This window comes from Arvicanthis niloticus, chromosome 14 (genome assembly GCF_011762505.2).
Source record: "Arvicanthis niloticus isolate mArvNil1 chromosome 14, mArvNil1.pat.X, whole genome shotgun sequence".
In the NCBI taxonomy this organism is placed as follows: domain Eukaryota; kingdom Metazoa; phylum Chordata; class Mammalia; order Rodentia; family Muridae; genus Arvicanthis; species Arvicanthis niloticus.
The window spans coordinates 21,681,341-21,698,013 of NC_047671.1; the positions used below are offsets into that span (position 1 = coordinate 21,681,341).

The 16,673-nt window shown below is 44.3% G+C and overlaps 1 protein-coding gene across 1 annotated transcript in view; it reads left to right on the plus strand.

Annotated features, from left to right (window-relative positions):
- The first annotated feature begins 7,671 nt into the window (after window positions 1-7,671).
- Window positions 7,672-16,673, plus strand: part of Afg3l2 (AFG3 like matrix AAA peptidase subunit 2) — a 46,380-nt gene continuing 37,378 nt past the window's right edge. Inside the window, exons 1-5 of the mRNA XM_034518266.2 lie at window positions 7,672-7,956; window positions 12,493-12,592; window positions 12,884-12,961; window positions 14,726-14,829; window positions 14,937-15,089. Coding sequence (XP_034374157.1) covers window positions 7,843-7,956; window positions 12,493-12,592; window positions 12,884-12,961; window positions 14,726-14,829; window positions 14,937-15,089 — 549 coding nt within the window. The 5' untranslated portion in view covers window positions 7,672-7,842. The remainder of the gene's footprint in view (window positions 7,957-12,492; window positions 12,593-12,883; window positions 12,962-14,725; window positions 14,830-14,936; window positions 15,090-16,673) is intronic.

A 16,673-nucleotide genomic window follows, 5' to 3' on the forward strand; every position in this document is an offset into this window, starting at 1 on the left:
TGATCCATGACCCCAAATTAAAACAGGATCAGGACCATTCCAAGAATTAGTTAGGGGGTCTCTCCATTTGACCCTGGAAGTGACTGGATGCCAGTGGCAATCTGCTGCAGACTGACCTTTAACATCAGTTTGCAGAAAATTTAAAAGAAATAACACAAAAGCAAGATGTGCTTTTGGTGATCTTGGAGGGTATAATTCTCCCCCCCTTTTTAGTTTAAAAAGCCAACCTTTTAGAGTATTTGTAAAATCAGGGAAGAAGCACCAATAGCTGTTTTTCCCACACTCAGAGAGTTATAAAGATATTAAAGTCTCATAACCTCTCTTTCACAATTTTGAGGATAATAAGGAATCTTGGTAATAAAGTTGTCAACAAAATCTCTCAAATGTTTGACTGTAGTCAAATAACTGCAATAGCCAGTTCCATTACCTATCTTAGTCTGGTATGGAACACCAAGCACAGGGAAATAATATAGGTAATAACTAATTATATTTTTAGTTGCTTCTCTTGTTAAATTAGTTGCAACTAGAAAGTCTAAAAAGTGTCAAGTCACATGTACATATTTTAATTTTTAAAAATCAAAATGAGTAACATCTATTTGCCAAAATTGATTATATAAATCTTCAAGGTTTAACACCATTATGAAAAAATTGAGAATACTGAAAACAAGTTTTTGCAATTTAACTTGCACACCTTTTAGAAATGCCAAATTATTGTATCAAGCTATTACTATTTTGATGCTGTAAAGAATAAGATAGTATGGCCAATTATTTGCAAGGCCTATGATCTGTCTAGTATACAAATCTGCTCTGGCATTGTCCTGGGGTTCAGGCAATCCAATGAGCTTTTAAATGTTTTATAAAGTTCAGAGACAGTACATGTTTTAAAAATTAAGCTGTATTTTTATAAATAACTATAAAATTTGAGAATTAGCAATATCTAAAAAAGGAACAATTTTAAGCAATTATAAATTATGAGCCATTTACTGGCTATAAGTATATAAATTGAAAGCTTGATTTTCTAGTATTTTAAACAGTGGCTACAACACATAATTTAATTATTTGTGCTCAAGTAGAGAAAACTCAAGAAAATAAACATGTGATCTAAATATGTGATCTAATTACATATACTGCCTTCTCAATAGATGAGGCATCTGCAAATACAGTAAATGTCTTTTCTATGAGCTGCATGCGTAGTAAATTTCAGGAAATATAAAAGCATGCAGAGAAAAACTGTAACAACTTATCTTTTGGATAGTGATCACCAAATTTGCTTAAAATGTTTGCCATATAATAGGCCAAATATCATTTTTCAATAACCAATTTAATTGCTATTTGGAATAAGGAATAAACATTTTATTGAAAATGTTTTTAGGATTCTATCTTACAATCTTTTATTAACACAAACTTTACTTGTAGATGAAGAAGGATGAATCTACATTAATGGTTTCTTTTGCCAAAGGGCTGCTGTGGGCATGAGTAATAATAACACAAACAGCCAACAACTTTCATAGTCTATATAATTTATCTGTTGATAACTAACAGCTTACTCTACTTTCCGAAAAGCTATTTTTCCTTTAGTTAATTGTCAAGGGGAATTAGGACTTGTATGTCCCTTGAGAATATCAAACATAGGTTCAGATCCTCTTACGGTAAGCTTAAGATGAGGTTTTAGCCAAATAATATCTCTTAACAACTTTTGAAAATCATTAAATGCAAATGAAATTAAAAGCAAACCTTTCCAATGATGAGGACCATGGATTCTCAATTAAGACCAAACTTACTGAATGCAAACCTAACACCTTACCAGAAATGTAAAGGAATGGTATAAAAACAATCTTCTAGATCTATAATAATTGGCGCGCCATCGTGGGACTTGAAAACGGGGACCAGCTGAGGAAACACTGTCTTAGGTGGGGCCCCACGTTGGGCGCCAATCTGTAGCCGCCCGCGGCCACAAGTCAACTGGATTCACCTGAAAGGGGGGCTGGGAATGAAAGGGGAAGGAGGGCGAGAAGAGATGAGGCCAAGACAAAGTTCTCTGATCAAGGCCCAAAGCTTTAATGTTCGGCTCTCAATTTAAAGGGGAAGACCCAACCCACAACCCCTCCTGGTTCCAGATGGGTGGGATAGTCCATAGTCCATTCCAGGTCACGGCCGGAGATGTCTCAGGGCAAGCCCAGGGGCAGTTCTGCTGTGTTCCGGGCAGCCAAGGTGGGTAACTCCACCTAGATCACTTGACCTTGCTGTGGCAACCAAGGTCTCTTCAGTCCTGCTCATGGTGGGGGGAAGGTACATATGAGTACACGGTAGCCATCTTCAGACACACCAGAAGAGGACATTAGATCCCGTTACAGATGGTTGTGAAGCCGGGCGGTGGTGGCGCACGCCTTTAATCCCAGCACTTGGGAGGCAGAGGCAGGCGGATTTCTGAGTTCGAGGCCAGCCTGGTCTACTGAGTGAGTTCCAGGACAGCCAAGGCTATACAGAGAAACCCTGTCTCGAAAAAGCAAAACAAAACAAAAAACAAAAAAACAAAACAAAACAAAAAAAAACAGATGGTTGTGAGCCACCATGTGGTTGCTGGGAATTGAACTCAGGACCACTAGAAGAGCAGTCGGTGCTCTTAACCACTGAGCCATCTCTCCAGCCAACTCTTTTTAAGTTCAGACTCCATTTTAGAGAAACTGACCTAAGTTTTACCTCAGGTAGACTAACAGGCTGGTACCTAGCATTAGTTTCCAAGTTGCCCCCCAACAAAACCCGAGCCTAGCTCCAGTCTCTAGGTTATTCCCCCATGAAGCCTGCACACTCCCACCCCCCGCAGGATTCAAGCCCAACCCCTACCTAACGACCACCAATGCAGAAGGGAGCAGAAGTTAAGTTTAGGATATGATTCCCAGCACCAGCCAATTATGTTAAAGGCCACAGTAGCTTTCCAATTAGATGCTTGCATACTTACTCCCTGGTTGCTACTTACTATAAAGCCTTGCCCTGATAGACATTCAGGGCTCCAGCACCACCAAAACCGTCCTACATGACGATGGTATGTTGGAGGGTACCAAGCTAGCTTGAATAGAAAAAAGACCCTGCTGTGGGTTGCATTGGATCCACTCCTGTCTGTTTTTGGGGGGATCACTAACATTTCCCTGGCTCTACAAACCTTTATGTGGGTTCTTGGAACTAAATTTAGGTCTCCAGGCTTGCATGGCAAGCACCTTCCCAGCCTGACTCAGCCCTTGCTTGTTTTTGAGATCAGATTTACTCTGTAGCCCAGACTGGCCTTGAATCCTCCGCCCCCCACCCCAACCCCCAGTCTCCTAGAGTGCCACAAGGCTTTCTTTCTTTTCACACTGTTATCATCATCTTTTAAAAATTATCATCATTATCTTGACATAGGGTCTCTCTATGTAGCCCTGGATACCCTGGAACTCACTAGGTAGACCAGGCTGGCCTGAAACAACAGAGATCCACCTGCCTTCTGAGTGCTGGGCTTAAAGGCGTGTATTACTGGGGCCCGGTTTATTTTGTGTATGTGCATAGCATGCATCCTGGAGCCGGAGGAGGTCAAAAGAGAGTCAGCTCCCCTGGAACTGGCCTCTCAAGTGGTTGTGAGCTATCCTGGTGCTGGGAACGAAACTCAGGTCCACTGCAAAAATAGTAAGTGCTCTTACCCACTGAGCCTAGAGCAACAATTTCAACCAACCAGAACTCCCAGGGTCTAAACCACCAGCCTGGGAGCACATAGGGAAAGACCCATGGCTCCAGCTGTATATATAAGGGAGGATGGCATGGTTGGGCATAGGTGGGAAAGGAGATCCTTGGTCTGGAGAAGGCTGGATGCCCCAGTGTGGGGGAATTCAAGGGCGGGGAGGTGGAAGTGGGTGGGTGGGTGGCGCACATCCTCATAGAAGCAGGAGGAAGGGGGATGGGATAGGAGGTTCCTGGGTGGTGGGGAGAATGGGGTAAGGGGATAACATCTGAAATGTAAATAAAATAGCCAATAAAAAATTAATTAAAAAAAAACAAACCACTGAGCCACCCCTTCAGCTCCCTCTTTTTATTCTTTTTAACGGATACCCCCACTTCATTGTGGTACACACTAGCAACATGAAATTTGCCATCTTAGCCACTTAAGGCAATGTGAGATTAACTATGTCATGATTCTGCTCACCATCTACTTTCAGACCTTTTTTTTTTTTTCTTATTCCAAACAGAAACTGTAGCCACCGAGCAGAGGCTCTTAGCCTCCCTTCTGATCTGTTTCTCTAATACATTGTATTTCTAAGAAGTGGCCAATTCTAGAGCGTCCATCTAGGTGGGGCCATTCAATATAGGACCTTTCTGTCTGCCTTTTCCCACTTTTTTTGACTTAATTTTCTTCTGTCAAGATTTATTTATTTTTGTTTTAATATATATGGGTGGAAATTTGGTTTTGGTTTTGGTTTTGAGAGAGAGTCGAAGTAGGCAGGCTTGGCTTCCATAGAACTCTCTATGTAGACCAGGTTGGCCTTGAACTCAGAGATCCACCTGCCTTTGTCTAAAAGTTCTAGGGTTGAAGGTGTGCGCCACCATGCCCAGCTGTTTTTGCCCCAACGATTATCTGTACACACCATGTACCTGCAGTGTTGAAGGAGGCCAGAAGATGGCGCTAATTCCCTGGAAGTGGAGTCACAATTCTAAACCAGTGGTTCTCAACCTTTCTAATACTGTGATTCTTTGATAGTTCCTCATGTCATGGTGACTTCTCCATCATAAATTTATTTCCGTTGTTCTGTTTTAACTGTAATTCTGCTACTGGTATAAATTTGTGTTTTCTAATGGTCTTAGGTGGCCCCTATGAAAGGGTCATATGTCCTCCCCCATTCACTCTCCCAAAGTGGTTGCAACCCACAGGTTAAGAACTGCTGTTCTAAGCCAGTGTATGGGTGTTGGGAACCCAGATTTTCTGTAGAAGCAAGAGGAGCTCTCAATCACTGGAGTGGTCTCTAGTCTCTAGGCCCACTGTCTTCTTTTTTACACAATGCAAGACCCTTAACCTATGGGATAGAGCCACCTACATTTAGGGAGGGTCCTCCCTTCTCAATTACATCACTCTAGGAGCTCCCCGACAGAAGCGCCCAGAGGTTTGTCTCCCAGGTGATTCTGGACCCTGTCCAGCTGACATTCAACATAAACTATAAGAGGTATGTTATGGTTTGAATAGGAATGACTCCCACAGATTTGTGTTTTTTAATGCTTGGCCGTAGGGAAATGGTACTATTAGGGGCGTGGCCTTGTTGGAGGAAGTATGTCACTGTGGAGGCGGGCTTTGAGGTCTTATATGCTTCAGGTACTTCCAGGGTGGCTCACAGTCTTCTTCTGGTGCGTGTGTATCAAGTTGAAGAACTCTCAGCTCCTTCTCCAGTAACTATGTCTGCCTACATGCCACCATGCTTCTTACCACGATGATAATGGATTAAACCTCTTAAACTGTAAGCCAGCCCCAATTAAACGTTTGCCTCTATAAGAGCTGCAGTTAAGCCGGTAGTGGTGGCTCACAGCTTTAATCCTGGTACTTGGGCTTCAGAGGCAGGCAGATCTTGAGTTTGAGACCAGCTTGGTTTACAGAGTGAGTTCCAGGACAGCCAGGACAAACAGAGGGACCCTGTCCCAACAACAACAAAGAATTACAGTAGTCATGGTGTTTCTTCATAGCCATAAAACCCAAACTAAGACAAGGCACATGCTTAGGGAGGGCATTGTAGACACCATATTGTCATGTGATAACTACGTTCATCTTTTGGAAGAACAGCTCCCATCTTTCTGCAGCAGTAACACTGTTCACACTCCTGCCTGGAAGCTTCAGTTTCTCCACATTTTACTGCCTTTGAAAGAATTGACCATATCTGTCATGCAAAATATGAAGTCATGTTTCATTGAACTTTCAGTTTTTCACCTCTGAATCTTCTGATGTTAATTGGGGTTTTCCATAAGTTTTTTTTTTGGTTTTTCGAGACAGGGTTTCTCTGTGTAGCCCTGGCTGTCCTGGAACTCACTCTGTAGACCAGGCTGGCCTCGAACTCAGAGATCTATCTGCCTCTGTCTCCCAAGTGCTGGGATTAAAGGCGTGCACCACCACTACCCGGTGCCTCTCACTTCATCTACAATTTTTTTTCTGTGAAATGAAATGCTTTATTATTTTTGTTTATATTAAAATAATTCCTAACTTTTGATTTCCTTTTGACAAATGGGTTGCTTAAAAGGATACTGTTGGTAACAAAAAAAAAAAAAAAAAAAAAAACAGGAAAAGAAAGGAAGGAAGGAAGGAAGGAAGAAACTTGCAGAAAAATGGATGAAACTGGAAAACATTAATCAAGGTAATCCAGACTCAGAAAACCAAATACTGTGTGTTTTCCCTCATAGATGGGCCCTGGACTCTGTTAAACATGTGTACACTTTGGAAGTAAACAAGGGTTAAGGCTAGGAAACCAGAAAGGCAGCCATGAAACTGGACAAAAAAAAAAGGCTTTGAGGGAAGGTGGTGTGCACAATAGAGCAATGCAGAAGGAGGAAATTGGGGCAAAAGGGTATAGTAGTGAAAGGACAGTTTCAGGGAAGGATAAACCAGAGGAAAGATGTATGAAAATCCTATAAGGAAACCTGCCACCTAGTCATCACCCCGGCCCGACTCTTGGTCTTTCTCTGACCCCAATTTTTAGTTTTGTTCTATTACGGCTAGCAAGTATACATTATAGGGTCTCAGTACTTATGATCTAGGGTTGTCTGTGTAAATAAGCCTGAAAATATTGTGCACAGGGAATTTTTTTTCTTTCCTTGATTGTGGTGCTGGGAATTGGATTTAGGCATTCACACATGCGAGTCATGTGGAAGTTTTTTATAAATATCAACTAGGTTTAGTTTAGTCATGGTGATGCTGCGTTAGACACGAGGATGAATAATGCTTAGGGTTATTAAAGGGACTAAACATTGCCCAAGACAATTTGGCTCTGGTTTTGCAACAACCCAACTCTTCATGATCAGGTAGTTCTGACCAGTCAATCAGCACTGCAGAATCTTTAGCATAAGCTCAGCTCACAGTAGCGTTTGGGGACAGCCAGAGCTAAAACCTATTCCCAAAACACCAGGAGAAAATAAGAAAGTAGAACCTGCCTCATGCCTGTCAGTGAACAGTTAACTAACCACCTGATAAGTAGTCAGAGTGAATTATAAAATGTCGAACAAAACCAGTGTTCTCTAGTCCTGAATGAAAAATGGTCCTTTTCTATAGAGACTTTGCTAAGCCTCCTGTTAACTCTTTAAGATCCTCTTTAGGCCCCGCCTCCTTCCCGCCCCCACACCACCTTAAAGCACGAGCTTTACCCCCTCCTTGACCTCGCCTCCAAAGCCCTCATTTGCTACCACCTCAAGCCCCGCCCCTCCGCAGTCATCCAACTCCGCCCCAGCCCCGCTATCAGTACGCTCCTCCTTTGACCCCGCCTCCTCTGGCCCATCCAACCCCGCCCCTCTGCAGTCTTCCTAACCCTCCCGCCCTCCAGCTCTTTAATAGGCCACGCCCTTCACCCCGCCTCACTCTTCTTTTGCTCCCGCCTCCAGCCAGGCTCCGTGTCCCTACCCCCTCCCGACCCGAGGGCGTGGTCGGCCGCCTAGAGGGCACGTCGACGTCCGCACGCTGGGGCGGGGCCTGACGGGCACGCGTGAAGCGTGGGTTCGCGTTCTGTCGCGGGTCTCCTGCGCCGGTGGCGCGCAGTTCCCGGAGAACCGATAAGCTGCGGAAGCTGCGGGCCGCCGACCGCCCGCCTTGGCTCCGTGCCTGCGCGCGCCCGGGAGCGGGCCGGGCCCACGATGGCTCACCGCTGCCTGCTGCTGTGGGGCCGGGGCGGCTGCCGTCGCGGCCTTCCTCCCCTGCTGGCGCCCAGCGGCTGCCTGGGTCCCGGCCGGCGGCCCTGCCTCCGTACGGTGAGTCCCGCGTCGCTGCTGTTCCCTCCGGCCGGCTTCCGGCTCCGGCGCAGGTGTCAAGGTCACCAGCCCGGGACTCGTGACGGTCTGAGTCTCCTGGTCCCCGTGGGCGGTGTTTCTCCTGACCCCGGGGCCCTGAGGGCCGCGCTGCAGAGTGGCGTCCGGAGCCCGGGAAGGTCACGCCTCGGCTTTGCTACTCGCTGCCGTGGTCTCCTTGGCTTTCGTGGCGCTGGAAAGTGACAGACTCGTGGACTGCACCAGCTAGCTGGAGGGAAGAGAGACTGTGGAACCTCCCTTTCCCATCTCTTGAATAAGGAGGGCCGTTGCTGGCATCCTGAATACAAATCGGCAAACACCAGTGGTGTCAAAATATATATTGTTCAGGGTAGGACCTATGTATTGCAGACAGCGCCCATCCGGAGGCTTCGCTGCTGATGTAGGGCCACACACTACCTGGTACATTTTATTGAAGTGATGTGTTGGCAGGACCATGACACAGCTTCTTGCTGTCTGCCAGCCCAGCGCAAGTTTTACCCAGAGGTACATAGCATGGCGGTTGAGGACTGTGATAGGTCACTTGAACCTGGCTTGACCACTTACTGTCCAGCGTCCTTGAGGTGATTAGTCCAGCCCCTTCACTTAGAAGCTAAGAGGTAGTAGTACAGCAGCCTTTCAGTATCTGGAGGGGATTGATTCATGGACCCTTACCAGACTCAAAGGATGCACGCCCTCCTACGGGCTTTGGTTTGTTTATGTTTTGTTTGGGGATTTTGGAGATGAGGTCTTACTGTGTAGCCCAGGCTAGCCTCCTGGATCTCCCATCTAATCGTGCTGGTTCTTCACTCACATGCTCATCTCTAGATTATTTCAATACCTAATATGATGTAAACGGTTAGTAAATAGGCTTTATATCCTACCATTCAATGAATGATGACCAAAACACAACCCAACCAACTCCTCCCCATACAGGAAACAACAAAAAACCCCAATAGACCTCAAACATTACTCATTGCTGAGGTTGGCCTTGAACTACTGATCCTCTCTGTCTTCCTCCTCTCAAGTGTAGAGGTTACAATTATGTATCACCACACCAGCTCGAGTAAGTTTTTGTTTGTCTTTTGTTGTCTTTGTTTTGTTTCGCGAGTGTTTTTCACCAGTGGTTGGTGGATATGAGAGTCAAAGCCATGGGTAAGGATGGCCGAGGGTGCCTGGGTTTGTGACATTTACTTTGAAGCTCACTTGTCATCCTCATCGTTTCCACTCTATACTGCCCTGCTGTAGACCGTCTGTTGAGTGTGTGAGCGTTTTCCCATCTTACCTTGCTCATTTGATACCCTTCCCTTTTATAATCAGTGGACATTGGACTCAGGGATCTACTTTGTGAGGTTGAGTCTCATAAAAGGCCTTAGTGGGACTGTTGGCCCTGTGAGTCACCAGTGAACACTGAGACATAAGTTCTTGTTTGGATAGCTACCACCAGTTGGTATGCCTGGTGGCATATACAGTTGGTATACCCTTGCGCAGGGACACCTGAACATTTCTTTGCTGTACAGAATGTATATAGTCCAGGTTGGCCTTAAGCATGTTATCCTCCTGCCTCTGTTTCCTGAGTGTTGGAATTACTGGTGTGGTGGCCCATGCCTGGTTTATTAGTGGTATGGGGGCATCAAACCCAGGGCTTGTGCATTCTAGACAACCACTCCAGCTGCTACATCCTCAGCCTCCAGAGGGCATTAACTCTCCACAGCTAACCCTCTACATCAGTACTTTGAACTGAGAGTATTGAACATGGAGAAACTTTCCTCTTGAAAAATACAGTATGTTCCTAGAAGATACAGTCCAACAACTTAGAGAACAGTTCCCTTGTATTATGCATTATAAGTAATATAAAGGTGCTGTCTTAGGGTTTTACTGCTGTGAGCAGACACCATGACCAAGGTACCTCTTATGAGGACAACATTTAATTGGGCTGGCTTACAGGTTCAGAGGTTCAGTCCATTATCATCAAGGTGGGAACATGGCAGCATCCAGGCAGGCATGATGAAAGTTCTTCATCTGAAGACTGCTAGCCTAATACTGGCTTATAGGCGGCTCGGACTAGGGTATTAAAGGCCATGCCCACAGTGGCACACCTACTTCAACAATAGTGCCCCAAGTAGTGCCACTCCCTTGGTCACACATCTTCAGATCATCACGTTCCACTCCCTGGCCCCCATAGGCTTGTTCAAACATACGAGTCTATGGGGGCCATACCTAGTCATAGCATAATAAAAAATACATTTAGTCCAACTTCCAAAGTCCCCATAGCCTATAGCAGTATCAACAATGTTAAATCCAAAGTTCAAAGTCGCTTCTGAGATTCATCCATTCACTTAACTGTAATTCCCAGGCAAGACAGGAAACCAGCTGGGCAAACTACAAACATCTCCATAATTGATGTCAAAGTGACTTTCAGATCTCCAACTCCTTTTTCATCTTTGTTGACTGAAACACACTTCTTTCTCCTGGGCTGGTTCCACCCCCTGTTAGCAGCTTTCCTCTGCAGGTATCTCACAGCTGTGGCATCTCTCACATCTTTGGGTCTCCAAGGCAACTTCAACATTACAGCTTCTTGTTCCAATGTCTGATATCCACATGTGATCTTCTGGGCTCCTCCAAAGGGCTGGCATCACTTCTCCAGTCTGCCCTCTGTAGCACTCTAAGCTCAGGTTGATCCACTCCACTGCTGCTGCTGTTCTTGGTGATGATCCCATGTACTGGCATTTCCAATACACTGGGGTCTTCTGCTACAACTAGGCTTTACCAATAGTCTCTCATAGGCTCTCTTCATGGTGCCAAGCCTCAACTCCTCTGCATGACCCCTTCAGTCCTGGGACAGCAACTGCAACTGAGGCTGCACCTTCACCAATGGCCTTCCGTGGCCTCTCATAGTGCCAAGCCTTAGCTGTTCTTCATGACCCCTTCATGCCTTCAGAACCAGCACCACCTGGGTGACTCTTACACATCACCAAGTCCAGCTGCAGCAGGAGGTACAACCTTGGCTGTCTCTAGAACACAGCTTCTTTGTGCCCTCAAAAACGCTTCCCAAGAAGATGTCACCTCAGTGATGCTGGTCTCTTCTTAATCACCGCTAATTTCTTAGCTCCAGCTAGCCAGCATCAGTTGTTCCAGTAGTTCCTTCTATTTTTCACTCTAAAGCCAGAGCCACGTGGCCAAAACTGCTGAGTTCTGCTACTTGCAGGAGCTGCAACATGGCCCCTTGTTCTATTACATCATCACCAGCTTTCTGTTTTTTAACCCCTTCACTGCCTAAGCTTGGCTGTCCTGGAACTTGCTCTGTAGACTGACTTTGAACTCAGAGATCTGGATGCCTGTCTCCTAAGCACTGAGATTAAAGGTGTTGCCCACTAAGCCTGGACTTAAGCTTCTCTTCACCTAGAACTTGCTGTGTTCTAGGCTGGCCTTAAACTTAGAGATCTGTTTGGCTTTATTTCTTGGAATTAAAGGTATGTACTACTATGCCTGGATCTAAACTTAGCTGGGTAGGATCTTGTCCCAAAGTCATTACTTCCTTAATTCAATTTAATATCCTTCAACACAGGATTGAGCTCCGTTTCACTTCCTGGTGCCCCTTTAATACTCCAACCATGTGTTTGTTTGTTTGTTTATTAATTATTTTACATGCGTGCACTGTAGTTATATTCAGACACACCAGAAATGGGCATTAGATCCTACTGTTGTGAGCCACCCTGTGGTTGCTGGGAATTGAACTCAGGACCTCTGGAAGAGCAGTCAGTGCTCTTAACTACTGAGCCATCTCTCTAGCCCCGTATTTTATATTTTTGCTAAGCTTGCTACGCTTGTTCAAAATGCTCTTCATGAGACTTAACCAGAGAACAAAGTCTCTGCTGGGCTTTTTTGAGTCGTCTTTTGTCAATGCAATTAATATAAATCTCTACCTTAGACTCAGATTCTTCAGACAAGGGCAAAAAGCAGCCACATTCTTCACCAAAACACCACAAAAACGGTCTCTAGGCTACATACTGAAATAATTCTCCATTGAACCCTGTTTGACCAGGTCTGCACAGTTCAAGTCAATCTCAGCAACAAAGTCTGCCATATTCCTACTAGGATGGCCCATTAAGCCCCATTTAAAGCATTCCACTGCTTTCCAAATTCAAAGTCCCCAAATCCACATTCTTCCAGACAAAAACATGGTCTTTATACTTAGACCGTGTCCTGGGTTGTGTCTGACTTAGAAGCACCCATGTCAGACACACCAGAAGAGGGCATTGGATCCCATTACAGATGGTTGTGAGCCATGTGGTTGCTGGGAATTGAACTCAGGACCTCTGGAAAAACAAAGACCTTTGGTAGTTACTGCCTATCTCCTGCTTCTGTTGCTAGGTTTTGTGACATCAAGCCTTAGCTCTTCCCAAAGGGAAGTTCACAGCTCACTTCAGGGTGTCAGGAATGGAGTCCTTTCTCTCTGTTTTGTAAAATAGCCTCATGCTCTTATTTACTGTCATGTTGCAGCTTTATCAGTACGCTTCGGTCCAAACAGCAAACAGCAGAAGTTCTCTTCTGAGGGATGTAATTGCTGCTTATCAAAGATTCTGTTCTCGACCTCCCAAAGGTACGTGCTTCGGTCTGACTCTAGTGCTGTGTGTTCTTGCTAAAGGTGGATTCCTTGGGAGGAGGGGCTTCCTGTGTGGGTACATAGGTTGACCTCTGGGTGACTAGCTGTTCTGCCCTGTCCACACCCTGACTTCAGCTTCTGTCTGATGATAGCAGGGAAAATTATGTCACCTACAAGTGAACATCTTACAGATAGTGGAATTGACACCTCCAGAGTGTGAACCATATAATAATATGCACAAAACCTGATGAATTTTAGTTTGAAGATATTTTTTATTTTTTCTAACAGGATTTGAAAAATACTTTCCTAATGGGAAAAATGGAAAAAAGGCCAGTGAACCTAAGGAAGCTGTTGGAGAAAAAAAAGGTAGTTTTAAAAGAAGGTTGAGTTTGTTGTTTTTCTTTGATATTTCTGTCAGAGTCACCAGGAGTTGGCTATGTAACTGAATACAGGCCCTGTTTTATTCCTTGATTCTTTTTTTTTTATTTTCCTGCCACTTTACACATTGAAGTAGTTCAGATTCTCTTTGGAGAGAGACTGACTGCTCAAACGCTGTTTAATAGGTATTCCTGACACATAATATAAATTACTGAGAAAGGTCTTAGAAACCCAATACATGCAATTTTTGTGGGATGGTACAAGATGGGTTTTGTTTGTTTTTAATAAAGATTTTAAAAATAATAATATTTATTAATAATTAATTATATTATTAATTTTAATTATGATATTTATATTTATTATTATTACTTTGTTTTCTGAGACAGAATTTCCCTGTATAGTTCTGGCTGTTCTGAAACTTACTCTGTAGGCTAGACTATCCTTGACCTCACAGAGATCTGTCTTCCTTTGCCTCCCGAATACTGGGATTAAAGTCGTGTACCATCACTGCCTGGCTAAAGATTTATTCTGAATTATGTGTGTTTGTGTGTGGGTATGTGCACGTGTGAGTGCAGGTGCCTGTGGCGTTCAGAAGAGGCGTCAATCCCCAAGTGTTGAGGTCACATTCCCTTTTAGGGAAATGTAAGTCAGACCTTTGGCCTTTTGTTATTGGTGGTCCTGGTCACTGAGCCCAGGTCCTCACCTGTGCTAAAGCAGATCTACCATTGAGTGATATCTCCAGGCCAGCCTTTGTTTTTAAATGGGCCCGGCCCCAAGGCTCTGGGTTGCAGCGTTGGTTACATGGGCAGCACTGTAGGATTTACCAAAGGCATAGTCCAATAGTTGCCAGGCTCACCACTGATAAGAGACTTACATTATATTACAGATCTTTGGGTGCCACCTTACCAGAGTAAGGAATATTGTTACCAAACTTGCACTGTGTCAACTCTGTTTCTCAGTGCTGTGCTGTCAGGTGGCCTAAGCTGTCATATGTCACATCTGCCTCTGTTCAGGCAGTGGTTTAATGAATGTGTCATGAAGCCACTGAGGGTGACAGGCACCCATAGTCTTACTGCCTGCTCTGTGAGGGAGCTTGTTTCATGGTGGTTGATGACATTAGAATGGTACTTTCAGGTCACTGGGAAGATAGAGAAGGGACAGAATCAATGATTGTGTCAATTTGTCTGGGTTTCTTTACAAAGGGTCAGATCACAAACTGGTCACCTCAAGTTCTGGAGACCATGACACCTGGTTTTTGTGGTGCTGGAGGCTGAACCCTCGGTTTTGTGTGTGTTAGGCCAATACTGCCAACCGAGTTACTCTCCCTCCCATGATCTTCCCCTCTCCCTCTTACATTCCCAGCCCAGCTCACACTTTGTCACTTGGAATGAGGACTCAAGAATTTGCTCACGTTTAAACTCACCTCTCTTTGTTCACACATGTCACATGGCAACAAATTACCCAGCAAGTTATTTAAGCTGAGGTCTTCCTCTGTAAAATGTGTGTAACAATAGCAGTCTTCCGGGGTTATTGAGTTACTGTGTGTATTTTCTGAGGTCCTAGGCAAGTGCATTGGAGCCTTTTGGCCTTTGCCACTTTGTATTAATGCCTTTCCTCATAGTGTTTTCTGCAGTAACTGATGGTTGGCCAGTCAGTGGTTTCCTTTAGGTCCTCAGTCTCAGCCTGGAGCTGTACAGGTCTTGCTGACAGCGAGAGGTGCTGCATGCAGGACAGGATGCTCTCTGTTTACAGAATCACAACTCTCCGGCCCCCAGCCTTCTGGAGGTGCAGGTGGTGGGGGAGGGAAGCGCCGAGGCAAAAAAGAAGATTCTCACTGGTGGTCCAGGTTCCAGAAGGTTTGATTTTAAACTGTTTACTTTTGAGGTTGGGTTGGTGGCCCCAAGAAAAGCCCACATAGCACAGATCATATTTGCACACAGAAATTGTGTCCCTCTCTGTCTAGGGTGACTTTCCATGGGATGACAAGGATTTCAGGCTGTACTTTCTCTGGACTACTCTTTTTTGGGGTGGAGTCATGATTTACTTCCTGATCAAGAGTTCTGGGAGAGAAATCACATGGAAAGACTTTGTCAATAACTATCTTTCTAAAGGAGTGGTAAGTAATGTGGGGCTGGGGATATTGCAGTTTAGAAGGTGAAATGCAGTTGTGTTAGACCACAAAGTGCCCATTATAAAATAGCTTCATGTTGGATATTTTCCTTGAAATTTGTTTTTATAAACTGACAGTTGTTATGGAGGGTCATGCATGTACCATGGCATGTGTGTGGAGATCACAGAACAGCTTTGTGAACCCTACTTTTATGTGGGTCCTAAGGATTGTCTAGGGCTTGCCTTCCAAGCTCCTTTATTTAGGGAGCCATCTTTCTAGACTTTTCTTTTTTAATTTATTTATTTTAAGTATGTAAGTACACTGTCGCTGTATTCAGATGCACCAGAAGGGGATATCGGATCCCATTACAGATGGTTGTGAGCCACCATGTGATTGCTGGGAACTGAACTCTCAGGACCTCTGGAAGACCAGACAGTGCTCTTAACTGCTGGGCCATCTCTCCAGCCCTACACAACCCAACCCCCAGCTCCACATTCTCAAATTTCATGTATCTTTTGTTTCCTGTTGCTAACGTTTTAAGAATCATTGATGAATCCCATGTCATGAAAGTTTTATGCTCTATTTTCTTCTGATAGTCACGTAGTCTTAAGTCTTTGATTTTAGTTAATTTTTTATATACTTAGGTAAAAGATTTATACCATTACATAAGGTTAAATTCCATCCTTTTGCTCATGGATATCTAGTTTTTTTTTTTTTATCGTTTATTATTGAAAATAATTCCTTCCATATAATATATTCTGATCATAGTTTCCCTTCCCCAGATCCATCTTAACTCCTCAGCCATCCACCTTCATGTCCTCATTCTCTCGCTCACTTTAGAAAACAGGCAAAACCAGAATAATTAAAAAACACAATTAAAAAAGCACAAGAAACACACATAGACATATACACAAATCTTATAGAAATCACTAAATCAAAAGCCACAAAACACCAAGAAGATAAAATATTCCCAATCAAAACAAAAGATGAGATTTTAAAAAAAATCTACAAAAACACCGTTGAGTTTGTTTTGTGTTGGCCATCTGCTGCTGGGCCCACATATAAGTGTAGTGTAGTTTATATACACCTATGTGCCCATATAAGGTCCCCTAAGTGTGGTTTGTTTTACACACACACACACACACACACACACACCTAAGCGTGCTTAATACCCAGTGAGATTTCATTGGAGAAACAAATTTTTCCTTCAAAAGCATAGTGATTTGAAGGTAGTTTCTTGGTTAGGGATTCAAGCTCATGTCTACTTCCTCTCTGCACTGGGATCCATCTGTCTTGAGCCTGTGCAGGTCCTGTGTTTAAGGACATCCCATTGAGGAATGGGCGTGCCAGTCTCTCTCTGTATATACATGGTCCAGTTGTGTACTCTGTGTTTGTTCCTTCTACAGCAGGAAGAAGCTTCTCTGATGATGGCTGAGCGAGGCACTGATCTATGGGCATGGCAGAATGTCACTAGGAGTCACTTTATTGTTATACTCCTTTTCCCTAGGCCCATGGCCTGCCTAGTCTCAGAATCTTGGGCACCTGGGCAGTGTCAGGCATGGATTCCAAATTTTGGAATGGGCCTTAAAC